General features: G+C 36.6%; 1 protein-coding gene, 2 long non-coding RNA genes and 1 other non-coding gene across 4 annotated transcripts; all 4 read right to left on the bottom strand.

Annotated features, from left to right (window-relative positions):
- Positions 1–9,037: 9,037 nt before the first annotated feature.
- LOC148864839 (uncharacterized) lies at positions 9,038–11,282 on the bottom strand. Its single transcript, XR_016110822.1, has 3 exons — positions 9,767–11,282; positions 9,541–9,642; positions 9,038–9,399 (listed from the first exon to the last, which is right to left on the bottom strand). It is a non-coding gene; the product is annotated as an uncharacterized LOC148864839 (long non-coding RNA).
- Positions 9,143–9,229, bottom strand: LOC148864840 (small nucleolar RNA SNORD96 family). Its single transcript, XR_016112059.1, has one exon. It is a non-coding gene; the product is annotated as a small nucleolar RNA SNORD96 family (small nucleolar RNA).
- Positions 11,283–16,663: 5,381 nt separating the features above from the next.
- On the bottom strand, positions 16,664–17,358 carry LOC148864838 (uncharacterized). The gene is made up of 2 exons (XM_088976340.1): positions 17,119–17,358; positions 16,664–17,035 (listed from the first exon to the last, which is right to left on the bottom strand). The coding sequence occupies exons 1-2, from the start codon at positions 17,356–17,358 to the stop codon at positions 16,664–16,666; spliced, it is 612 nt and encodes a 203-aa protein (XP_088832466.1).
- A 3,128-nt stretch (positions 17,359–20,486) lies between these two features.
- On the bottom strand, positions 20,487–21,034 carry LOC148864837 (uncharacterized). The gene is made up of 2 exons (XR_016109272.1): positions 20,991–21,034; positions 20,487–20,769 (listed from the first exon to the last, which is right to left on the bottom strand). It is a non-coding gene; the product is annotated as an uncharacterized LOC148864837 (long non-coding RNA).
- Between the last annotated feature and the right edge of the window lie 5,746 nt (positions 21,035–26,780).

Raw genomic sequence — 26,780 nt, 5'->3', positions numbered from 1 at the left:
GATATCAATGTTTTAAAAGCAACTCGGATTCAGAACCGTTCTGGCCATCGATTTCTAGGTCAACAATTCAATCGTCCGGTTAGAACGGATGGCCCATTCTGACAAAAAAACTTAAAAAATAATTAAAATAAAAAAAAAGACCAAAACCGTTGAATGGGTCGAGTGGATTGATGGTTTGATTGTCCGGATCAACGATTCATTAACCAATTCAACGGTTTTTTGCCAAGGACAGGGTTTGGGATAAAACATAACCAATTGCCTGGACGGTTCCCTGGCCAAAGCGGTTCAACTGTCCAAGTCAATGGCGGTTCAAAAACATTGTGTGATATGGTTATGCCAAAAACATAAGGCCGTACCCAATCCTACATGGGCCTAGCCTAATCTTAGCAATTGTAATAAGGGTTATAGCTTAGGCCTGAATAGGTCCAGCCTTAAATTTGAGCCTATGATTTTTTTTTTGTATAAAATAATGAAATTTTATATTATATGTCATATAATATGTATATAAAATTATTTTATACATATTATAATAAAAAATATCATATTTATATGTATTATAAGTATGTATAAATAATATAAATATGTGTGAGCAATGGGGGGCCCGGGCTAGGCTTGAAGTATTAGGCCCAAACTAACTTTACAATTTGTTGTGCTAATATAGGAATAGACAGGAGAGCCAGGCTAAAAGTGATTTCCCCTAAATCTAAGTGAATTTTAAAATAATAATATTAATTTTAAAATAAAAAATTTAAATCTTATATATTTTTTATTTTATTAATAAACTTGTATTAATTAGAATTAAAATGGATGGAAGATAAGTAGTCATGATCATGGGAAAGCCAAATCGGCCCAGGCTAGACTTAGTACATGTGATATCAATGTTTTAAAAGCAACTCGGAATCAGAACCGTTCTGGCCATCGATTTCTAGGTCAACAATTCAATCGTCCGGTTAGAACGGATGGCCCATTCTGACAAAAAAACTTAAAAAATAATTAAAATAAAAAAAAAGACCAAAACCATTGAATGGGTCGAGTGGATTGATGGTTTGATTGTCCGGATCAACGATTCGTTAACCAATTCAACGGTTTTTTGCCAAGGACAGGGTTTGGGGTAAAACATAACCAATTGCCTGGACGGTTCCTTGGCCAAAGCGGTTCAACTGTCCAAGTCAATGGCGGTTCAAAAACATTGTGTGATATGGTTATGCCAAAAACATAAGGCCGTACCCAATCCTACATGGGCCTAGCCTAATCTTAGCAATTGTAATAAGGGTTATAGCTTAGGCCTGAATAGGGCCAGCCTTAAATTTGAGCCTATGATTTTTTTTGTATAAAATAATGAAATTTTATATTATATGTCATATAATATGTATATAAAATTATTTTATACATATTATAATAAAAAATATCATATTTATATGTATTATAAGTATGTATAAATAATATAAATATGTGTGAGCAATGGGGGGCCCGGGCTAGGCTTGAAGTATTAGGCCCAAACTAACTTTACAATTTGTTGTGCTAATATAGGAATAGACAGGAGAGCCAGGCTAAAAGTGATTTCCCCTAAATCTAAGTGAATTTTAAAATAATAATATTAATTTTAAAATAAAAAATTTAAATCTTATATATTTTTTATTTTATTAATAAACTTGTATTAATTAGAATTAAAATGGATGGAAGATAAGTAGTCATGATCATGGGAAAGCCAAATCGGCCCAGGCTAGACTTAGTACATGTGATATCAATGTTTTAAAAGCAACTCGGAATCAGAACCGTTCTGGCCATCGATTTCTAGGTCAACAATTCAATCGTCCGGTTAGAACGGATGGCCCATTTTGACAAAAAAACTTAAAAAATAATTAAAATAAAAAAAAAGACCAAAACCATTGAATGGGTCGAGTGGATTGATGGTTTGATTGTCCGGATCAACGATTCGTTAACCAATTCAACGGTTTTTTGCCAAGGACAGGGTTTGGGGTAAAACATAACCAATTGCCTGGACGGTTCCTTGGCCAAAGCGGTTCAACTGTCCAAGTCAATGGCGGTTCAAAAACATTGTGTGATATGGTTATGCCAAAAACATAAGGCCGTACCCAATCCTACATGGGCCTAGCCTAATCTTAGCAATTGTAATAAGGGTTATAGCTTAGGCCTGAATAGGGCCAGCCTTAAATTTGAGCCTATGATTTTTTTTTGTATAAAATAATGAAATTTTATATTATATGTCATATAATATGTATATAAAATTATTTTATACATATTATAATAAAAAATATCATATTTATATGTATTATAAGTATGTATAAATAATATAAATATGTGTGAGCAATGGGGGGCCCGGGCTAGGCTTGAAGTATTAGGCCCAAACTAACTTTACAATTTGTTGTGCTAATATAGGAATAGACAGGAGAGCCAGGCTAAAAGTGATTTCCCCTAAATCTAAGTGAATTTTAAATTAATAATATTAATTTTAAAATTAAAAATTTATTTTTTAAATTTTACTAATTTTTTCTATAATTCATGTTATATTATCAGTTAGTTAAGATTAATTAAGTTATAGTTAATTATATACTTCATTTTTAAATAAATTAGTTATCATGTTATGTTTTATTAATAATAAATTTAATAAATGTTGCCTATTGATAATACTTGATTTGATTATATGTGAGTAATAAATTATCCTTATACTGCAGAAAAAGCAATTATTAGTATCCAATAAAGGACCTTTTGAAAAAGTTACACCCACCAGTGCATCAAAGAAATTCTAAAAGAATGGGTCATTTTATACCCTCAATAAATGACTCATTAATTTTCCATTAATCTCTTTTTCTAAAGGGAAATTGTCTAAAACTCACAATGAGTTTTCAACATTTCCCTTAAACTCACCACAACTTTTCAAGATGTCTAAAACTCATAATGTCAACAAGTTATTATTTTCTAAAACCACCTTCCGTTAGTGCACTGTTAATGCTTCTTAATAGAGGTATCCATGTCAACACAAATAACAATTTTCATGACCAAATTACCATTGAATGGTGAGTTAAAGGAAAAATGGTCTTTTTCGGTTTTCAATTTTCTTGTTTTTTTTGCATTTAGTGTTTTGCTATAATTTCCAATGTTTTTTTTATAATTTCTGCTTCTTTACATTTTCTATTTTCTACAATCTATAAATTTTTCTGTATTTTCTGTTATTTATTTGTAATTTCTGTGCTTTTCTATAATTTTTGATATTTTTCTATAATTTTTATTTTCTGATTTTGTTTTTCATTTTCTATAGTTTCTATAATTTGAAAATAATTTTTTATTTTGTTTGCAATTTCTATAATTTTTTATATTTTTTGTAATTTCTATGTTTTTATGTATTGTATATTTGAAAATATTTTTTGAACCTTTTCCTTTTTTTCATGTCTAAATATTAAAATGGTAATATATTAACACCCATTAGTCTGTTTAACGTAAGTTAGTGACATGATGAGTTTTAGACATTTTGAAAAGTTATGATGAATTTAAGAAAATGCTGAAAACTCATGGTGAATTTTAGAAAATTTTCCTTTTCTAAACTGATAAGTTTCACCCCCCTAAACACAAAAGTCTCCATTACATGGAACTATATCGAATTAGAAAAAACCAAAAATCAAAAACAAAGGAGAAAAAAGATGGAGGCCACGTTAGACCGTTCTGTTTTAATATAATTTTTTATGTTATGCACAGGATGTTGTATTTCTAATTTTTTATGTAGAATAGCAGACAAAATAATTTTCTTTTCTTTTTTAGTAATTGAGCTTCAAACTTTCCTTTTTATATAGCTTATATATTGTGAGAAGTATAAACCAACTAATGGTGGCTCAGTTGATACCTTATAAAGCCAAAAAATGTGCTTGGCATGGAATTAATAACCAAGTTATAAAAATGATTTTAAAGTTGAACTGATGAAGATAACCAAAGATTTACGTTAAGTTCTTTCTTACTACATTTTATTATTGAATCATAACAATCCATGAAACAAATCTACATTAAATTAAAATAATAAAAACAGATGGAAAAACTTGAACCCAAGGAAAGGAACAAAACAGAGGGAAAAACCTGATAATCCAAGGAAAGGAGCAATGATTTGTTTACCCAACCCATCTAATTTATGCCCTATTTTATTAGAGAGAACGAAAAAGGGATAAAGAAATATTTAAGAGGAAAATAAGGATTTAATGGAGAGGGGAGATGTTAAAATAATAATTTATAATTTATAAAAATATATAAAAATTTTAGGATACTTATCAACCGCATATTTATATATTTTAAGTACTAAAATAATATTCTATTATTAATATTTTTTGTATAAATTTCTTTGATATTAAAAATTATTTTTGGATATAATTATGGATTTGATATAGTATTTATTCCATTAGTTATAAAACATCAATTATGAATATAATTCTTTTTAATTTTTAGTTGGAGTTATTGAACATACATATATATATATATATATATATATATATATATATATAGGTTTTTCTACCTTTCCAATCTTTTCCCTACTTTTTCCTTCAAACCAAACATAACCTTAAGGTTTGGATAAAAAAGCGATTTGTATTTAATTCACTCTAGGAGGGCATTTTTTTTAATAGAGAAACGGGACACAGGTGCATGGTATCATATTGATATTTCAAACGTTGAGTGCAAAAGAATTTCAGAATGTTGATGGGTTCAATTTAACTACAAACAAAAAATTATATGCATAATAGAAATAAAGGAATTTTGAGGAATGCATTTGGTTTAAAAATTGGTCAAAATATCTATTTATCATTTTTTTTTTTTATGTTTTGTGTTATTTAAATCCAAAACTACATTGGTGAGTCCTACTTGATATTATTTTAACTATAAAATTTGAACATATACAAAAAATTTACAAAAAGAATTGGTGCATCTCACATGTGAAATTTGAACATAATTGATGGGTTGTACATGAAGATGGAGGTCTATTATCCAACATTTTTCTTTATTAGTGTTAATAATTTGTTGGATGGCGTCCTCATCCACTTCTTTTTCGACATTATTATGGGCTTACATGTGGTCTTGGGCCTACAGCCCCAATCAGGCCCATGAATAGGACTACCTTATACTAAATACAAATATTTTGTTGTTATTTTTTAGGGGAGTTTCTTGGTCTGGGCCGGTGTAACCAATATATGTTTTGGAATTCACAACATCCTGTTATGTCTCAACAGATCTTGTTGCTATTATCACCAACCAGATTGCATTGCTAAATCTATCAATGGTTTACCATGATATGTGGCAATGAGTACTACGGCGCTTTGACAGTGTAATTACCAGTTTACCACTGACTTTTATCATCTAAAGATATTCAAGTTTAGGAAAAGTCTATGATGCAGAAAAGATATGATATGGAAAAAGTTTTCATCAATCAAAATTCACCCATGAATTTTGATATATAACACCTTATTTGTTATCATGTTTATGATTTCAGTTTATTGATCAGTTGTTTTTCCCATATCATATAAAAAAATATTATATTATCTTAATCATGTGAATAAATGCCCTAATTATCAACCATTTGCAATGTTGTCAGAGCTTTATGAACACCTATGTGGAAAATAAAATTTACCTGAAAAAAGTTTAAGGGATTACGAACAATGTCTCACCACTTAGAGAGAAATTATTAATGGTTTGTTTAGTTTGTAGTCAGAATTGGAATTGGAATCAGAATCAAAATCATTTGGAATTGGAATTCAAATGGTCTATTTGGTTCAGACAGAAAAAGAAATAAAAATTGGAATCAATAGGAATGGGATTTCATTCCAAAGGGAAGGACAGGGAATGGCCATTCCCTCAAATGGGGGAATGCCATTCTAGCAGGAAAAGGAATTCATGGAATTCCAATTCCATCCAACCAAACAGTTGGATTCTGATTCCAGACCCCTATTCCTATGAATTAAATGAGGCCTAATTAAGGGTCCATTTGGTTTGCAGTTGAAATTGGAATCGAAATCCTCCAAAATTGAAATCGAAATGGCCCATTCTCATAATTTGTTTGGTTTAGACAGGAATAGGAATGAGAATTAGAAACAGCAGGAATAGGATTTCATTCCTAAGGGTCTGTTTGATTGTTGAGAAAGGATGGGATGAGAAGAGGAAAATTTATTTTCTCAGTTAGTTATAATGTGTTTGTTTGCCGAGAAAATTTTTGTGAGAAAATCCACTTTCTAGTGTTTGTTTTGCAAGAAAATTTATAGGAAAAAAATCATGCTAAACTAGAAAAACTGCATGTAATTTACTTTTATGACAACTTGCACCCCCCAAATGTATGACACATATGATTGAACTTGCCACGTGGCATGATAGTTTTATTAAACTTGCTCATTCAAAAATTTTACTTAAAAAGAGTAAGAAATGCTTAATTATTTGGACCTGCTCGTTCATCATAGAATTTGTTCATAGGTCTATTCAATGTATTCATCCATAAAAAACCTATGCATGCATTCATAATAGAAACTACTAGGAACTAAAATTGCTCTATTATTTGGACCTATCGGTACATCAAAGAAGTTGCATTCAATAACATATTTCATTCAAAAAGTCATACATACATCAATAAAACATTTGAATTTGTCTTTAACCTGTAATTAGTTCATCAATGCCAATAGTTCAACCTATTCATTCCATGTAGTCATAATCATCCATATACCAATAAATCCATTGTGGTAAAATATAACCATTCATTCCACCTAATACAAGTACATTGACCATCGCAAAAAAAGGGACAACAATCAAATTGCCAATGCATCTCCAAAAAACTATACAAAATGGACGCAAAGGCTCAACCATCAAAACAAGTTTTTGTCATATAAATTAGTACTTAGTTTGTTAATAAATGTGAATTATAATAGTTTAAGTCTTTTATCCATCCCTTCAATATGGAGGCCCTAACTTCATAATCCATACAAGTTGTATATTTTAGCATCCATTTGTATATTGACCTGTTTTGATTCATCATCCATTTGTAGCTAAAATTGGGTGGAGGTAATTAGAAACAATTGGGCGGGGAAGAAAGCTGTAGAATCTGAAATGGAAGGGAAACAACTGAGAAAACTGGATAGGACAGAACTCCCCCAGGAAGAGAAAATTTTAAGAATAAAAATTGAAGCAATAGCAATATCAACTACTAATTCTGCTACTATTTATCTGTTTGGTGAATAGGGCCAAGAGTCCATTACAATCCATGTGCAAAAATCAATGTTTTTTTTTTTTTTTTTATCAACAGTATAGGATTGTTAACCCCGAAACCTTGTTATGCTCAAGAAAAAGGTTAGGTGGAAGACACCAACAGAATTCTTAATAATGTAAGCATGGCACAACCTGCGGTATTAATGATAGGTGAACATAAGTCTACATATGATTAATGTCAGCCTGCTTCTTTGAAACATCTATGGGCACAAAAGCCACTATTCTTAGTCAATGGGAAACTAGAGAATGCTAATGTTGCATAAAGTGCTATAGATAATTGATGAGGTAGAATAGACCTCAGAAATGTAAAAATAAAAGCAAGGCATAGTAAGCCATTCAATCCTCAAATATGGTTATGGAAGTGATACCCCATCCATAAGAGACAAATTCAAAGTCACAAAGGACATAAATATACAAATATGCAGGTTATAGTGGTCAAAGGATCGACACAAAATTGAATTAAGTATGGATGTTCCATGGGAATGCAAGAACATAGGAATGAACAGAAACCACAGTTCTGCCTCAATAATAGGTTCAGTAAAACTGTAGAATAAAGTGGATACAGGAGCAAAGGTAAGTAGACAAGAATCCAAATGAGAACTTCAAGGAACCATTTAGTCTAAAATGTATCCTATAAAGTAATACCATAAAAAACAATAAGAGACTACATTTTCATTGCCAAGAGGTACTTTTGGCAAACATACTCAATTATGCAACAATATAGCACATCGATAGAGGAATTCCAAAAAACTGAAGACTTTCTATGTTTCTATGCCCTTCTATGGCATTAACTACTGAAAATACGAAGTCAGTTAGAAACTGACTTGCGTTTATAAATACAGGTGATTGCACCCATTGAGAAAAATATATATAATAAGAGAGACTCCTCCATCAAATATCATAAAAAATCAAAAGACAGACTCATGAAATGCTTATGAAGCTTGGACTTAAACAACATGTAAAGAAGGATTAGGCATGTCTATCATGCAAATAACAATAACAGCTTATTAAAAACCAAAAAAAAGACATTCTTATGTCAGGACAAAGCCCACACACACTTTCCAACTAAACTCAGCCATAATCCCAACCATGTAGGATCGTCTATATGAATCATGTCCTATCACTCCGCTCTATCAAGAACCTCCACCAGCATTCTGAGTCAAATATATGAATAGAATCTTGACAAAGTAGAAAGAACCTTGTCTATACATGACTGGCGCTGACCAATCAAGCCCGATGCATTGGAAATGCAAATAAGATGAATATTAAAAAGACAAAAAGACATAAGAAACCTGTAACAAGGAACTGCAACCAATGCACATTATGATATTCTGAGAAAACAACAACAGAAAACTACAGAATTGACAAGGAAGCCAAGAGGAGGGTTGAATATATGGCCCTACAACAATTAGATGTAATAATTGCAGAGATTATTCCCAATTAGCTTTAACAGGAACATGATGAGTCCAAATGACAGAACTCCAAAGCTCTTCATAGAAGAAGAGAAGGAGCAATCAAGAGCCCACATCAGACTCTAAGGCTGATGGAAAGAACAGAAAGACAAAAAGTAGATGAATGAAGCGCAATGAGAAAACCCATGGAATCATGGACACATGTGAAGTTTAGAAGTTACATTATAATTAAAATAGAATAGCATTCAAGAAACAGAGAGAGGGCAATCTCTCTGACCACTCCCATTTTGACCAAAGCAATCCCAGAAAAAGAACACATGAAAAAGATATCATAAAACAACATAAGAGTAACTCAAAACAATGATACTACACTTTGAAGGCAATATCCAAAAACCATAATAGGGGTATCAGATTAAAAAAAAGTTACAAAATCAAGAGAGTTTTCACTGTACAATGAACGGGGAGTAGTTTGTAATTTGTACAATAATATGCTTCATTGCAGAGTGACAACAAGGCTTAATAAGTCATTCAGTCCCGAAAGATGGTATTTTGGGTACTGATATCATCACTGGCAACGCCATTTAACCAACAAAAATTCCAAAGCACTTTATGCTCCACTGATATCTGATACTATCCGATTTGAATCCACCAAACTGCTCGAGGATCTCTGTAGTAGATCTAGTAGATCTAGTAGATCTCGTCGCATAAGTCCTTTTATCTCCAAACAAGGATCTCTCTAGTAGATCTAGAGCCAAAAGAAAGCCAAGATCTTCTATTTATAATCATCAAAAACACATCCAAAAGGAAGCCAACATCTTCTAACTACATTTAACCTTCCGAACAAAAAGAAAAAAAAAAAAAAAGAAAAAGAAGAAGAAAAACTTGCCTGCGACGTGGAAAAATGTTCTTCGATTCAGCCTTCCGCTCTTCCTGCTAGAGAGAGAGAACTATTCGCTGAGAAGGGGCGGTGTTCAGCCTTCCGCTGTTCCTGCTCAGATCAACAATGGCATTAGAACACACTTCGTTGAGCAAGAATCATAGATCAAAAAACAACAAAAAAAAAAGGGTAAAACAGGACCGCTAGAGAGAGAGATTGATGGATCTTGTGTTACCTTTCACAGAGATGGCCGGAGAAGGTATCGGAGATATGACCGTTGGATTGCTACTTCAAAGGAAGAGGAGGTTATCGACGTCTTACTCTGACAAACCCAAGATATTTTCTTAGCCTTTTCTTCTCTCCGGGGTCGCACTGTTTTGGTGCAACCCCGCTCATTTAATTTTGGAAACTCACATCCCTCTTGTTTCTCATCCCAAAATACTGTTTACCCGTAAACAAACACAAGAAATGGAGAATCATTCGAAAATATTCTTTTTTTTCATCCCTTTTCTCAGCAATCAAACAAACCCTAAGGGATAGTTAGGAAATGACCATTCCCTCAAATGGGAGAATGTCATTCTAATACAAATGGAAATAGGATTCCGATTCCCCCAAATGAAACAGTTGGAATCGAAATTGCCCATTCCATTCCTTTGGCCGAGTTTTAGAAAATGGGCCCATCGTGAGTTCAAAAACAATTAAAGCAAAATTCCCTTCTACAAAACAAAGACGGGATCGCTTGTATTTTGGATCTGGGTGTTCTTCAACCCATGATACAGGTTCGACAAGGCATTTCTTCTCCATGGCTGAAGCAAACATTATGGGTGAGCTTTGTAGACAAGTCAAAAAAAAAAAACAAAGGAGAGAGGGAGGGAGAGAAAGTCTCCAAATACATAACTTGTAGACCCGTGGATTGTTAAATCCGTGGATTGTAGACCCGTGGATTGTTAAATCCGCCCACCAAAAAGTCTCCAAATACATAACTTGCTACGGGTTTAAGCATTATGGTCGCGACATAAGCAAGGACCTGCCCGCATGGAGAGTTTGATATCCATAGCCTTAGCTTTTTAAAAAAAAAGTTGGAAGAGACAAACCCAGCAAGGGTTTTCTTTGATTAGTGAGATACATTTACCCTGAAGTCTTTGGTTACACACTCAACCATGGGTTAGGCATTTCAGTCCTACCGCAAGCATGAACCAGCCCTCGTCGGAGGCATAACAGTGACCATTTATGCATGGATTCTCTAAAACAAAAAAATAAAGGGATAAGTATTCTGCAGCCTAATGCAGAATTCTGAAATTACAGCCCCATAGTCTACTAGTAACCCCCTTATAAACAGTAATCCACGGTTAGGATTCATTATTCATTCCTGTAGGGTGGGGCTAAAATATTCCAAGATGGGTTGATCAGTCATTCTCCCAAAAATAAACCAGTAATTGTGTACGGGCAAACACCATCACTCCCATCAATTCAAACCACAAGTTAATATTAAAGTAACTCTCAAAGAAAGAAGAAAAAAACGAAGGGAAGAAGTAGCTTTGCTTGATAGTCGTTGCATGAGTTGATGGCATCACTTTTGTCCAGCAAGATAAGAGAATAGCAAAAACAATACCTGATCTCTCAAATATGTGGCTGTTATGGCAAAGGATAGTGTCAGTCTACAATGCAACTAAAAGGAGGATGCCTAGTGAGAGAAGAGATTCAAATCTCAAACATTAAAAAAAACAGAAGTCATAAGTTGCGCTCAAAGCAGGGTGCAACAACACCACTACTTAATATAAAGTCCCTCCAAATCCTAAAAAGGGTAGTTGTAAAAAAATATAAATAAATAAATACAAATAGAAAGTGAATCTCTCCCTTCCATGTTTTTAGAATATAACAATTCACATTCAAAGCAAGTCGGTAGGGGCATTGCTAATTATAATGACAACCACCGACTTGCGGGCATCTGTTGATAAAAAAAAAAAAAGGAAAAGAAAATAGGCATATCAACTAGAAGAAATTGTTGAACCGATTAAGAAAGAGATAAGGTGGGACCCTATGTAATGGCCCATTATCCCAAGGAAACGTTACTACATGGGTTTCAAATTTGTGGTGCAATGATCTTATGAAAAAAGGGAGAAAAGCCTAAATCTTAGATTGGGATATAATTAATCCCATTTAGCAGGAAATCAGCACACAAGGGGGGCTTGATTGATCAACCGAATTTGGCGATCATGGTCATCCAAATAAGCTAAGAGTTGCATGGGCCCAATCTCTTTTGCCAAGTGGCACTTGGCTTTAAATAAGTGGGTGACAAATCCAATTCATTCTCCTAATTTGCATTTAAACAGGGATCATAAAGTGATCACTAATATGACAATTTAGTGGGCCACATTTTAATCAATATTAAATGGTGATTAATTGAATTGAAATTATGATTGGTGGATTCAAATCGATTCAAATCTTTTAGACCACCTCATCATCTAATGGTGAACCTTTATAAATAGAGGAAAAAATAAGAGGAAGCATTCTTCGCTTTTCTTCCTTTGGCTCCTAAACTATTTTGGGTTTTCTTGTTGTAGAAAAAAAAGACGAGGATTCTATGTCTTCAACATTTCAAGCTTCGAAAATTACTACAACTCCATACCATATCAATTGGGGGAATTCCGATCTTCAAGTTCTTGCAGTCAAAAGGCCATTGTCAATTTACTACAAAAAAAAAATCCTTTGTCCAAATTCTTACAGCCAAGGAAGCTTCTAGCAAGTTGCCACATCCAAAAGAAAATTCTTTTCCAAGTAAGGGTATTTCGTTCATGTCCCAATCATTGATTGATCGTGAGGAAAAAATTTGCCAGTTATTGCTTGCTTCTCATAATTACGAGTTATTATAGCGATTTTGGATTTTGTCCAAGACAAAAGAATCAGATGGTTTTCTTTGCCAAAAAAAAAAATAAAAGAGTTTGTATCCCACTTACATTTTTTACAAAAAAAAACATTAAATTTCTATGGATTTGTCTACATTTTTTTGTTCTCCAAATTTATGCACAAATTTTGTGTTGACAGATACTTTTAATAACTATAAGTACTGATTCAAAGTTTAAATAAGAAAACTTATGCAATTTAAAATTACTTTTAGATGCAGAGAAAAGTACTTCAAATTTAATTAGTATCATTGTAAACTACGTCTTAAAATGAATTTTTTGTGGCACTCTAATTGTCTCTATCAATGATCATTAACATTAGTATTTTAAGGCAGCCACATGTTTCTTAATATTTCATTTTTGGAAAGCACTTATTAGATGTACTTCCAATTATCAATCAAGTGTCTCCATAACATGTAGAGGCTAGGCTTTGGAGGTAACTACTTGAATTATTCATCTTATTTTTTTTAGTGGCATTATAATTATTTCATTTTAGAGATATTTATAGCTACTTCTTTAGATACTTTTTCTAGTAGTGGCATACCTTGAAAACTCAAATCGATCTAAGTGAATATAGATAACTCAAATAATAGACAGTTTGGGTGGATGGTTCGATGATGATTTGATCGAACCTTGATTTATTTATAGATGACCAGATAAAGATTGAGTACAATACAACTATTAGAGTTTGAGATTGTGTACAACACTCAAGGTTAAGAGATTAGTTTAAGTTACAACAAAACTCTATCAAATAGTCTATCAAGAGGAGGAAACGATTAGATCATGATAAAGTTCATCACGTGTAGGGATCATGCGATGGACTTTATCATGAAGTCTATCACATGTCTCTAATAATCGTTAATACTCCCCCTCAAGTTGGGGAGAAGATGGTACAAACCAACTTGGACTGAAAGCCTCTTTTCCCAAGGGTTTGATGAATATATTAGCAATTTGTTAAGAGGAAGAAATGTGCTGACAACGAAATAAGCCACATAGTATCTGTTTCCGTATGAAATGATAATCTATTTCGATGTGTTTAGTGTGCTCATGAAATATAGGATTGTTAGCAATGTGCAAGGCTGCTTGATTGTCACAATGAAGAACCACTGATTGTAAGGAAGGGCCAAGGTCGCGAAGGAGAAAGAAAAGCCATTGTATTTTGCACAATGTCATGGGCACGGTACGGTATTCGGATTCGACAGAAGAGCATGCAATAGTGGATTGTAGATGAACAACCTCCCCAATCGGAATCATAGTATGTATTAAGAGTAAGAGGGCCACTAGAACTGAGAAAAATGCCATGTCCGGCAGTGAACTTGATGTAACGCAAAATATATAAGGCAACATTCCAATGTAGCTCATGTGAAGCGTTCATGAACTGACTAAGGGAATTAATAGAGTAAACCAAATCTAGTTGAGTAATAGTGAGATACTGCAAGCGACTAACCAAGTGATGGTAAACAGAAGGATTGGCGAGTGGTGCGCCCATGTTTTCGTGTAATCTTATGTTCTACTCCATGGGAAATTCAAAAGGCCAACAATCTAAATACCCAACATCAGATAATATATCAAGCGCATACTTGCGCTGTGACAAAAAAAATGCCTGAAGAATTTCGAGCAACCTCAAGACCCAAAAAGTATTTCAACGACCCAAGGTCTTGATGTGAAATTGGGAATGCAAAAAATCTTTGAGAGATGCAATGGCATTGGAATCATTGCTTTGTGATTATCTGATGATATCATCAACATAAACTAGGACAACAGTGAAGGAAGAAGTAGAGCCCTTTGTGAAGAGTGTGTAATCAGCTTTGTGAAGGGATGGAGAGATCCATCATATGGATGGCCGAACCCTGCAGGAAGGTTGGGCGAAATTTTAAAATTTTTTCTCCCATCCGGGAATCGCATTCCCTAATTTAGAAAATCTCATTTTCAAGGTTCGTTCTTGAATCCAAAACCAGACCAAATCTGAAACCAAAAGGGAGGAGAGGGATATACCTGATACGAAGTAGCAGTAACTCCCAATGAAAGTGTTCACGCCCAAGGAGAAGAACAAAACCCGCCTCCATTAAAGATGACAGTGTGTGGGGAAGCATGATCAATAGGATGACTCTTCAGTAAAAACTGAAATTCTTCAACAAGAATGAAACAAGGGCTGGTGAGCATGACTTCAAATTGTTTCTTCAACCAAGAAACATTATCAAGAACCTTTCTTGATCAGATCCATAAGTGGAGATCAAATTAGGTAGGGATGGCAAGAACAAGAGAGAACTCTGTATATTGTTGTGTATAAAACTGAGGAATTCGCCCCTATTTATAGTCTTCTTTGGATTGGCCTCCTAATCTAATTAGGAGAGAGTTTCTTGATCCAAGTCTGAAGATTCTAAACTAACACAAGCCTCATAAGCATCCGGTTTAAGGGTATTATGCAAAAACATACCATAATAATATGAATCAATTATGCACTCTATTCATTTACAATAAATGACAATAAGTACATCAATCTGATTGGAGCTAAGGGCGTACACTATCTAACACTTTGGACTAAGAGAAGCCGAATGCAAGGAGTGCATTAGAGAACTTTGAAAACCAGTTTCGAAAAGCTTGTTTTAAACCATAGAGGGTCTTGTGAAGTCAACAAACCATGCTCTCCCCCTTTCTGCTGAAGCCAGGAGGGAGTTGGATATAAACTTCTTTGTCGAGGTCACCATGAAGAAATGCATTATGTACATCAAGTGGAAATAAGCACCAATTCTTAATGGCTGCAATAGCAAGCAGCGAACGGTGCCCATTTTAGTAATTAACGCAAATGTGTTGGTGAAGTCCAATCCCTCAACTTGTGTGAAGCCCTTGGCAACCAAACGAGCCTTGTAACGTTCAATGGTACCATGTGATTTGTATTTTATTTTGTAAACCCATTTACAACCAATTGCTTTGTTGCTAGTTAGCAAATCAGTGAGAGTCCATGTACCATTGTCTTGCAAGGCACACATTTCTGTAGCTATGGCATCACACTAATTAGGGTCATTGACAACTTGGGAATATGAAGTAGGTTTAGTGTGGTGAGAGTGAGGTGAGAAATGCCATGTGAGATGGTGATATACGGTGGTAGGAGAGAAGTGTACCTTGTGACAAGGACGGTAACGGAGAGGGGTGTCGATCAGCGGAATAGCAGTAATCCTTCAAATAGGAAGGTGCGAAGCCTTGCCTAAGGGAGCGGTGTGGGAGATGTATCTGTATAAGAGGAGAAGGGAAAGACATCTTCATTGAAGATGGCATCGCAGCTGGTAAAAATGGTGTGGGATTGGAGGTCAAAGAGTTTTGTAGGCCTTTTGTCCCTTGGGGTATCCAATGAAAATACATTGCGTGCATGAGCATCAAATTTATTAGAGGCAAGGTGGTTGGTAGAAGTGAAGCACAAGCATCCAAAAACACGGAGATGGGTCTAATTCTGTGCGGTACCGAAAAGAAACTCATGTGGAGTTTGGCCTCCTAATGGTGGGGTGGTTGTTCAGTTTATTAAGTAGGCAGCAATTAGGACGCATTCACCCCAAAAGGCAAAGGGAAGATGAGCTTGAAATGGTAAAGCACGTGTAACATTTAAGAGATGTCTGTGTTTACGTTCAACAACACCATTTTGTTGAGGAATAGAAAAACAACTGTATTCATAAACGATCCCACATGGTTGATTTGGAGAAGAATTTGAGGAATGGACGATCCCACGTTATTAAACTTAAAGGAAGGAACATGAAAAACATCGGTGAGAGTTATGTGATTATTTAGGGGTGTGGTCCCAATGAGGGAGATGGGAGTGGAGGTCCCATAAGTAAAGTAATGTAGGAAGAGGTAGTAGGTGGATGAGTGTTATGAATGAGGGTGGGGTTTGAGACCATGTGGTTCGTAGCCCTAGTGTCAATGACCTAAGATGCGTCTGACCCGAATGAAAGAAGATTCAAATGGTTACTTGCGAATTTGGCAGCAAGAGAAAGGGGCTTCGTGTCTTTGAGCAATTTGAGAAGCTGGTTGTACTGCTCCATAGTTAACTGAGGTGTAGATGGTTGATTACTGTCACTGGATTCTGGCGCAGACTGCTTGGGTCGTGAGGAATTAGAACAACGACTGCCCTTGTGGTTTGGAGGGCAACCATGTAATTTGTAGCAAACATCCCTTGTATGACCAATAATGTTGCAGTATGTACAACGATCCTTAGAGCGAGGCTTGTTGTTTGGAGGTCATTCTGCAGAGGTAGTAGCAGTAAGATGCATTGGGTCAATTGTGGCATTAGATCCTTGGAGAGCAGCGACATCAATGGCACTAGATTGGGCATGAATAAGCTTGTGGGATTCATCTTGAAGGACAAGAGAGTAAGCCTTACCAACACTAGGCAAAGGGTCCATCAATAGAATCTGAGAGCGCACATGGGCATATGATTCGTTGAGGCCCATGAGGAACTGCATGAAATGTGATTGTTGTTGGTAAGTACTGAAATTTAGTGCATTGTAGTAAGTGGCAATAAACAGAGAATATTGGTGATGTGTAGCATTGGCACGCTGGAGCAGATAGATTCGAGGTCCGTTGCGGAAGGAGAAGCGTTCCCGAAAATCCTTCCGGACAGCAGATACAGATTTAGCATATAAGACGCTGGGGCAAGGTCTTTGTGCAACGAATTGAAGATCCACGACAATACCATGTTGTTCACCCGAACCCAAGATGAAAGTAGAGGGTTTGTTGATGCTGGCTTGGTTATAGAACCATCAACGAATCTCATCTTGTTCTTGGCTGATAAGGCCATAATCATGGCACGTTCCCAGGTAACGTAGTTGTTACCGGTGAGGGGAATGGTGACTAGTACTATACCTGGGTTATCCAAATGGTGTAGAAAGAATAGACTGTCAATGTTGTCGATGGTCGTTGACTCAGCCGACATTCGAGTGTGAGACATCGAGGTGGCAGGAGTAACGGAAGCCATGAGAGCCAATGTCTAGGAGCTAGACAACCCGAATAACAGAGAGTTTGGATGAATGATTCGCTGATGATTTTGATTGAATAAATGACCAGATAAAGATTGAGTACAATACAACTGTTAGAGTTTGAGTTTGTGTACAACACTCAAGGTTAAGAGATTAGTTTAAGTTACAACAAAACTCTATCAAATAGAGCTTATCGGAATAAAGAAACGATTAGATCATGATAAAGTTCATCGCATATAGGAATCATGCAATGAACTTTATCATGATCGCAGGTCTCTAATAATCGGTAATATACCTCTCACCAGGATACCTAATAGTTTTTTATGTATATATCAAATTGGTTTACCTACACCTTCAATGGCTTATCACCCATATAAAGGCAAGCCTCCCTTTACTTTTCTACCAAAAAAGTTTCCTTATTTTTCTTACCTAAAACTCAAAATCGAACTAGTTTACTAATAGTTTCCATCCCACTAGATTTCCTTTTCATCCCTCTTAAATTATCATTACTCAACTTCTTACAAAAGTAGCTCAGGTAGGGGAGACGATCTAAAGACAAGTCTAAGTTTTTGGGAAAGAATCATAAATTTCATAATGTTGACTAAGTTGGAAAAATCTAACAACTTCAATGTTGGTTGTATAGCTTTGGTAGGGGAGACGATCTCCGACTCTGTATGGCATCAACAACTTAACTTGGTCATCGAGTCTTAAAATAACAAAAGCTGATTATGAATCATTTTTGTGGTGATTGTCAATTAGGGATGAGTCATCAGCTTTCTTTTCTGCTAGCTAGTGCTTCTATTATTTCTTATCTATTGGAACTTATTTTTGGGACATTAGGGGGACCTGCCTTGATTTTTTTTTTTTTTTTAATGGTATATATATAAACATTATGTTGATTTTGTGATGCCTATAGTCATTAGACATGGATCTTTCATGGCCTGTGACTTCTAAATCTGAACTTTGTTCTATTTTCGTGGAATTCAAAGAAAACTGTGAAGAATCTTTTGAGTTGTTCGGTTAAACAATTGAAAACAGATTTGCTGAATATAAATCTCTTACTCCTATATATTTTACTTGAGTTTGGTATTTCTCATATAGAACATCTCTTTGCCCTTACACTCATGGAAGCTCAATTGCCCCACAAAACTGAAGGTCTCTCTCTCTTCAGTTGATTAATAAGCTTCCCTCGAAAATTCATCTTAGACATAGAGGACTTATTATTGACCCCAGTTAGCTATAATTACTTCTGCTCTAGTAACAGTTGGTGTTCAGTGGCGGCAGTAGCAAGGAACCATCTTGGTAAAATATTGGATTCAAAGGATAATCTCCACGTATTACCACGATCAAAATAGCGTGGACAGTTTGGGAGGCGCACAATTAAGGATGTCAACGGGTGGATTTGCCATTGGTTTGCCTTAACTTTAATCCGACTCTCTAGTATCCTAACCCAAAACCAATCCAATCCAGCTTAAAAATGCATGATTCTCGACCCAACCCGATAGGGTTTAATCTAATTTGGACTCAACTTGACTTGTATAATTTTAAATGTATTTTTTAACACATTTTGAAGATCTAAAATACATTAATTTAAATAAAGAAATTGTTTTATAGATTCTAAGGTGTTATTTTTTTTATTTAAAAAAGAAGAAAATTAAAATCAATATATAAATAAATTATGAACTTTAAACCTATAAAGTTAGAAGTCAAAAAATTAGAAGAATACTTGATATATATGCAGAGTATTATGACCTAGTGGGGTGGATCAATTAAAACCTGAACCCGACTCAGGATTAAAAACATGTCTTTAGAGAAGCTAAAAAAGTGCATTTCTCTATTTGTGGATCTGCCTTCCTTGATCATTGTAAGCTCCCGTGGGATTTAGATTTCATCTGTTTTTGTGATTTATGGGGACATACCATCACCCATCTTGTGTATCCTCTCTTGGTTCCATCAAAAGAAAAAGTAGGGTTCTGCAGAGTGAAAGTATGAATATTTTGAGACAGGACTTACACTACATTCCACAAGCCATCTCCTATGTAAGGTAATCTCTGTACATTAGAGAAATTGTTTGGTTCTTCAGTGTTCAGACTATTTCTTTTCAGAGTTCTGTAAGTGTGCTTGTTGCCCTTATTTGAAACCATTTAATAAGGATTTTTAACTAAACTAAATGTGCGTTTCTCTTTCATGGTTTTATTTCTCATTATTAAAGATATATATGCCTTCATGTTAAATCAGACCTCATATATTTCATGAAACTAATAACTTTTGCTTTCAAGCCTTATGCAGATGTGCTTCTTCCATAGGGTACACCTATTGGGCCATTATTTTTTTACTTGTATTATATCCGGTCCATAAATCAGATTTGAGATCATAGGTAGCAAATGGGTGAATTGGGTTGGGTTAGGTTGGGTAAGGGTTGAATACTAATTCATCCATATTAACCCATCAACCCAGGATCCATCATCAATTCTCGTTAATTGGTCATAACCCATCCTAACCCTGACTCACCATAGTGACCAATTCACCCATATTAATCCACTTGATCCATCCATATTGACTCTTATCTACCCTCACCCATGTGATCGATATACCCTCACCTATAAATGCAGATCGGGTCAACTAACAACCCGAATATCAAATATTTAAAAGACCCGAGCTTTCATTCCAATGTTCCTTATTTTGGAAGGCACACATATCCAGATCGGGTTAGCCCATATACCCAAATATTAATAAATTGAAAAAAAATACAGAATTTGAAGAAATTGATAAAAATGCAAAAGTTTGTATAAATTTTTTGTAATTTTATAGAAATTTTGCATAATTTTATAGAAAATGAAAAAAGCTTACAGAAATTTGAAGAAACCAATAGAAATTATAAAAAATATATAAATTATACTGCAATAAAATCATAAAAAATGTATAAAAAAGAAATAGAAATTATAAAAATACAGAATTACAACAATATGTAGAAATTGGAAAAAGCATAAAAAATTATAAAAATCAGAAATTATATATAAACACTGAAAATGCAAATAAAATGTAAGGGAAAAGATAACAAATAAGAAATATATAAAAATTGCGAAAAAAACAGAAATTATAGACTCATGGCAAAGTGGGTAGTGGGTACAGTTTGCTGAAATGTGGAATGGCGGAAATCATTTGTTTCGCACGGTGAATCTATTTCTCTTGCAAAGGCGGAAATCGTGTGTTTCGTGTGGTGAATCTATTCTCTATGCAGTTGCAGTTTCCATTTCCCAGAGCAAAGGCGGAAATCTTCCAGCAAACCATGAATCTGGAAGAAAAAACAGATCCCCCATGAATCTGTCTCGGTGTCCAAAGCTCAAAATCGTCTGTTTCTCTTGGACCTGCAAATTTCATAATCCTCATTTAGTAGCAGTTTGAAATTCGATTTGCTAAAATGGGGAGGAAAATGAATAGACGATGCGACGACTACAACTACGAAGAAGAAGAACGTAACAATCGCTCGTGGTTAAGTTCACCAATTTCTGAGAATAACAGATGTGAAAAAAAAATTGCAGAAAAACTAAGAACAGAAGAGAAACATTCAAACCCTAAAATCCTTAACCTTCGAACCAAAAGTGACTGACCAGCTACCCTCATACGACCCTCTCAACCCTCGACCCTCATATGACCCATCTAAACCCTTGACCCAACTTTACCCTGACCCTTTTTCCCTTACCCGGGTCATTTGACCCATAGTAACCCCACTATAATGGGTGGATTTTAAAGAGGGTGGATTGAGGTCAAAATTGTCAGGCCAAACTATCACAGAATATGGCCCATCCATCAGATTTGAGTTATAGCTTCTCCTGCCTACGAGAACTCTGCCCATATTTATCGGAGCCATATATGAAGAATATTTCATCCTTTAGATAGTTTTATGCAGAGGGAGATGTTCCCAATTCGCTGAAGGTAATGTATTGTGGATAGGTGTGGGCAGAATTCTCATGGACAGGTGATCCGGACTCCATTGGTTGTGCATCTTCAACAGCCACCCCTGCTTCTTTAGGTTCACAGGATGAGGCTGGTCCTTTTGATAATTTGGCTTATGATCTCTCCTCTCCAGCCCATGTTTCATCTGTTAGGTCCATGAATCTTCTTCCATGACTCCCATGGAGGATCCATTTGTTATTGTCGTCATCTCAATTGAGCCGTCACATTTTCAGGCTATATGAAAACGTTCAAATTGGGTATTGTGAAATCTAATCTCAAATATGGTATTAGCCCTCGTTAAGAAAGTGAACCTCTACTTTCTACTTACAGTAAAGTTCACACAAGTCTAAAATCGTATATTGCCATGGATCTTGGCCTCTCCTAAGTGTTGCAATATAATTGGTAATAGGTTGAAAAGGGCAGCCTAGGGCACAAAGTTCCCAGTAATGCAAGGTCTGGGGAGAGATAGAGATAGATGTATGCCGCCTTACCCCTATACAAATAGAGAAATTGTTTCTAAGATTTGAATCTTGATGATCATCTAGGTCATGATGGAGCAATCCAACCTTTACGCCAAGACCCAGCCTCATAATTGGTAATAGGTGTGTTTATAAAATAGGTATAAAGACTTAAACCTCCCTAAGTGTTTTCATAAATACTAATATCTCTCCTCTATTTTCTAAAACGACTTAAACCTCTCTTGTCAGTAGACAATGCAATTAAATTTAATAGAATCAATGGAATGACTTTCTTAATTACTCTTAATTTTTCTTCAAATTTTCAAAAAGAACTACTGAAGCAAGAATTTGTTTTGATTAATACCTCATCAATAAACGTGTACAGATCAAAAACCTTCCAAGGGTAAGCATCTGGCTGCCTGTACAAAGTGTCTTGACGATTCTCCTTAAGGATTTGAGTTTTGTTTTCATGTTGTTCAAGTATAGACATCGTAAGGTAATGCAACTCCATTGTTCATTCAAACTAACAGAATATCTGCATTTTTTTGTTTTCTTTTTTTTTTTTTGCTTTACTCAATGCTCCATTTTGATTGGTTCATAATTGATGAATTTTAAATCCCGATCATTAATTATTGCCTGTTGGTAAAAATTTGGATTAATTTCATGAATTTAGGATAATAAACAGTATAAAAATAGAAACTGTAATAGTACCTATTTTAATACAGAGAGCTTTGTTTTGTTTTTTGTTTTAATTTTTCTTTCACTCCTTATGATTCTTGCAAATCAAGAAAGAAATAGATAGCAATATGTTCCATTTCTATGACATTTCCGGAAAAGAAAGCAAAATGATGAACACATTTGGAATCTCTCCAGGGCTAATGTTTGGCATACTCCAAAGGATGATGCACTAAGATTCAGGATCTATGCTTGGCCAACATCCAACTATTCTTTCTTCACATCAGCTTGACATCGGCAGCTGATTGAGGACATTAAGAACAACAAAACTGGTTATTCTTCCAATGGTAAAGCCCTTGGAATACCATCATATGATGAGAGGGGAGGTTTTTGTCTTATGACATCATATATGATGAGAAGGGAGGTGTTTGATAGGAGATGTTTTAGAATTTAGGTGATATCTTAGGGGAGGTTTAAGGCTTTTTAACCTATAAAATAAAATCTAAACCGGAGAACAGTACTGTGGTTATCTGTCATATGCTAATTTATGTGGATGATATTCTTAATTAATTATCAGAAGTTCAAATTTAACTCTTTTCAAGTCTATTATTTCTGATGTGCACTCTTCTTTTGCATTAAAAGTTTAGGCCCATTACACTACTTAGTATTTAGTTGAAATTGAGGTCCATTATCTTCCATCTGGATTGTATTTATCACAAATTCACAACATAAGTACATTTAGGCCATGTTTGGTTTGAAGGAAAAAGTAGAGAAAAGAAACGAAAGGCAGGGAATTCACAACATAAGTATATTGGTATATACTTAGAGTATATTGGTAACTCTTCTTTTCCCTTTCTTTCCCTACTTTTTCTTTAAACCAAACATAACCTTAGAGTATATTGGTATATAGCAAAATACTAAACCGAGCCGAACACCAATCTCTTCTTCTTCTCTCTCTCTAATGGTGGTCCTTTCGTAGATATCTTTCTCTATTGTATCATTGTTGGGGCTCCTTTCAAAGATGTCTTTCTCTATCATGGCATTGTTTGGGGCTCTTGAATATATACCCCTCACACGCCCCTGAATAGCCTTCTCTGTCAACAAAGTCTATCGGTTTATGAAGTTTTCTGCTCATGATGAATATTAGGCTACTGTCAAGAGAGTTCATCGATACCTTAAAAACACAGTAATTCAAGGAATTGTTGGAAGACCTTGTTCATCTCTTACTTTGGATGCATTTGTTGATGTTGATTAGGTTGGAGGTTTGAATTATCATTTATCTCATGGTGGATTCTTGTCTTTCTTAGGCCAACATCATTTCATGGAGTTGAAGCGTTATAATTTCTTAGGGCCCGTTTGATTTGCGATTGGAATTGGAATAGCCTATTTCGCTTGGTTATTTGGTTCAGACCATATTTAGAATTGGATGCTGATTTATGCCGCTTGGTTTATTAAGAGACTGGAATCAGAATCAGCCATGATTTCTGATAAGGGCGGATTTGGTCCTCCAATTATATTGTGACACATGGCACCTCAGAACAAATAGGTGACACCTGGAACCATTTTGGCAATAACTTGCCTTATCCAAGTTGATGGTGTCCCACCTAGTGGCCTAGGCGCCGCCTGGCGGCCTGGCAGCCTAGCCTTGGCGCGACCTGGTGGCCTGGCCCTTGCGCAACTTGGCGGCCTAGCCCAGGCGCGACCTGGCAGCCTGGCACAGGCGCAACCTGGCGACCTGACACATTCACCGATCTAGCGACTTGCAAGACGTGCTCGCTGATGAATTCGGCATGCATATCCGAACACTCCCACGATCCTTGGAAGTTGGCCCACATGCCAAACGATCCGGAGGGTGGTCAACGTGCATGGCGGTTACCTCCACGAATCTCGAACCACTTAGATGACCTTGCAGAAATCTCGGATATGGTGCGTGAAGCCCATGCCAAACAATGCCTATATAAAGGCACCAACCTCAATGGCAAGGGGGCAAGCAAATAAGCAAGTTCCAGCTCTCAGACTTTGTGAATTTTAGTTCGCAGTCTACTATGAAAGTACTAACTTAAGCATCGGAGCGACCTCACCAAGTTAGCTACCCCGGGTCCTTTGACATTTGGTTCCTTGCAGGTCTCTAAAGAGCAATGAAGCTCATCAATTCAGCTCGCCACTAGGCAGCTTGGCACCTTACAGGCAGCTCAGCACCTGATCAATCCAACACCTCACAGGCAGCTTGACACCTAGTTAGCCCAACACCTCACAGGCAGCTCGACACCTAGTCAGCCCAACACCTCACAGGCAGCTCGGCACCCCACAGGTAGCTCGGCACCTGGTCAGCACGGCATCCAGGTCCTCATCCAACAAAAGTTCACTTCGGCCTCTAAATCATCGGCCACTTGGAAGCAAATCAAATGACGAGGTACTTAGCACAAAAAATTGGCCATGACAAAAAATTGATTCATCAATTGGCGCCATATGTGGGAAACACTACAAAAGGCTAAGTTCTCATCCTCCGAAAGGTTAAGTCCTCTTCTTCCAAAAAGCTAAGTTCTTACCTTTTAGAAACTAAAAGCTCTCACTTTCTAGTTTTCATTTTTTATGAACACAAAGACTGCAGGAATTTGATAGTTAACAAACGAACCAGCTCTACCAAATTTACTTTCAATTCAGATAAAACCTCATCAGTCCTCTTCGCGAGTTCCCCTCTACAAAGATGAGATCTTTGTGGCTTTAGCGGGTGTTAGCGGCCAATAAACTACATGGGTGCCCTTGCTGGTCAAGCCTTCCAAGGCTCCCGTGCGAGCTGGCGACCTAAAGATAGTAGTGCTGCCCCCGAAGGTCGAACTCCTAGTAGCTTCTTGTAGGAGTGAGTGACTGGCATCACGAGGCTGATGCAGCGCAATCATAGCTCTAAGGTGCCCACTCGGCAGCCTAGCAGCCTGGCACATGCGCCGACCTGGTGACCTGGCCCAGGCGCAAACTAACGAATTAATAAAAGACCTCGGTACCACATATGACTTAGTCACCTCTTCGGCATGGGCAAGATAAAGGATAGTGGACTACGAGTCACTCCCAGAGCTTAAGGGCTAAAATACCGCATAAGACCTAGTCACCTCTTTGGCATGGGCAAGATCAAGGAGAGTGGACTACAAGTCGCTCCCAGAGCCTAAGGGCTAAAATACCACTTAAGACTTAGTCGCCTTTTCGGCATGGACAAGATCAAGGAGAGTGGACTACGAGTCACTCCCAGAGCCTACGGGCTAAAATACCACATAAGACCCAGTCGCCTCTTCGGCGTGGGCAAGATCAAGGAGAGTGGACTATGAGTCGCTCCCAGAGCCTAAGGGCTAAAATACCACATAAGACCCAATCGCCTCTTCGGCATGGACAAAGGAGAAGACTACGAGTCACTCCCAGAGCCTAAGGAATTGAATCGATGCTTACGAGCTCATCGAATTATTCATTCTCAGCCAAAAGGAGAAATCTACTCCCTTCGCCAAGTTACTTTCAGCTCGAGAGTGGGGGGCAAATGATGAGGGTGGATTTGGCCCTCCAATAATATTGTGACACATGGCACCTCAAAACAAATAGGTGACACCCGGAACCACTATGGCAACAGTTTGCCTTAGCCAAGTTGATGGTGTCCCACCTGGCGGCCCAGGCACGACCTGGTGGCCTAGCCCTGGCTCGGACCGGCGGCCTGGCGGCCTAGCACGGGCATGGCTTGGCGGCCTGGCACTGGCGCAACCTGACAGCCTGGCCCAGGCACGACCTGGCGACTTGGCACATGCGCCGACCTGGCCACTTGCAAGATGTGCTCGCCAACGAATTCGACATGCATATCCAAACACTCCCACGATCCTTGGAAGTTGGCCCACGTGCTGAATGATCGGAGGGTGGTCAACGTGCATGGCAGTTACCTCCAGGAATCTCGAACCACTTAGACGACCTCGCAAAAATCTTAGATATTGTGCGTGAAGCCCATGCCAAACAATGCCTATATAAAGGCACCAACCCCAATGGCAAGGGGACAAGCAAGTAAACAAGTTCTAGCTCTCAGACTTTGTGATTTTTAGCTTGTAGTCTACTATGAGAGTACTGACTTAAGCATCAGAGTGACCTCGCCGGGTTAGCCACCCCGGGTCCTCTGACATTTGGTTCCTTGTAAGTCTCTAAAGAGCAACGAAACTCATCAGCTCGCCACCAGGTAGCTTGGCACCTCACAGGCAGGTCGACACCTAGTCAGCCCAGCACCTCATAGGCAGCTCGACACCTGGTCAGCTCGGCAACTAGTC

Source organism: Nelumbo lutea, chromosome 3 (genome assembly GCF_056320005.1).
Source record: "Nelumbo lutea isolate HS-2025 chromosome 3, American lotus-T2T, whole genome shotgun sequence".
NCBI lineage: Eukaryota > Viridiplantae > Streptophyta > Magnoliopsida > Proteales > Nelumbonaceae > Nelumbo > Nelumbo lutea.
This window is presented reverse-complemented; position numbering and strand designations above follow the sequence as displayed.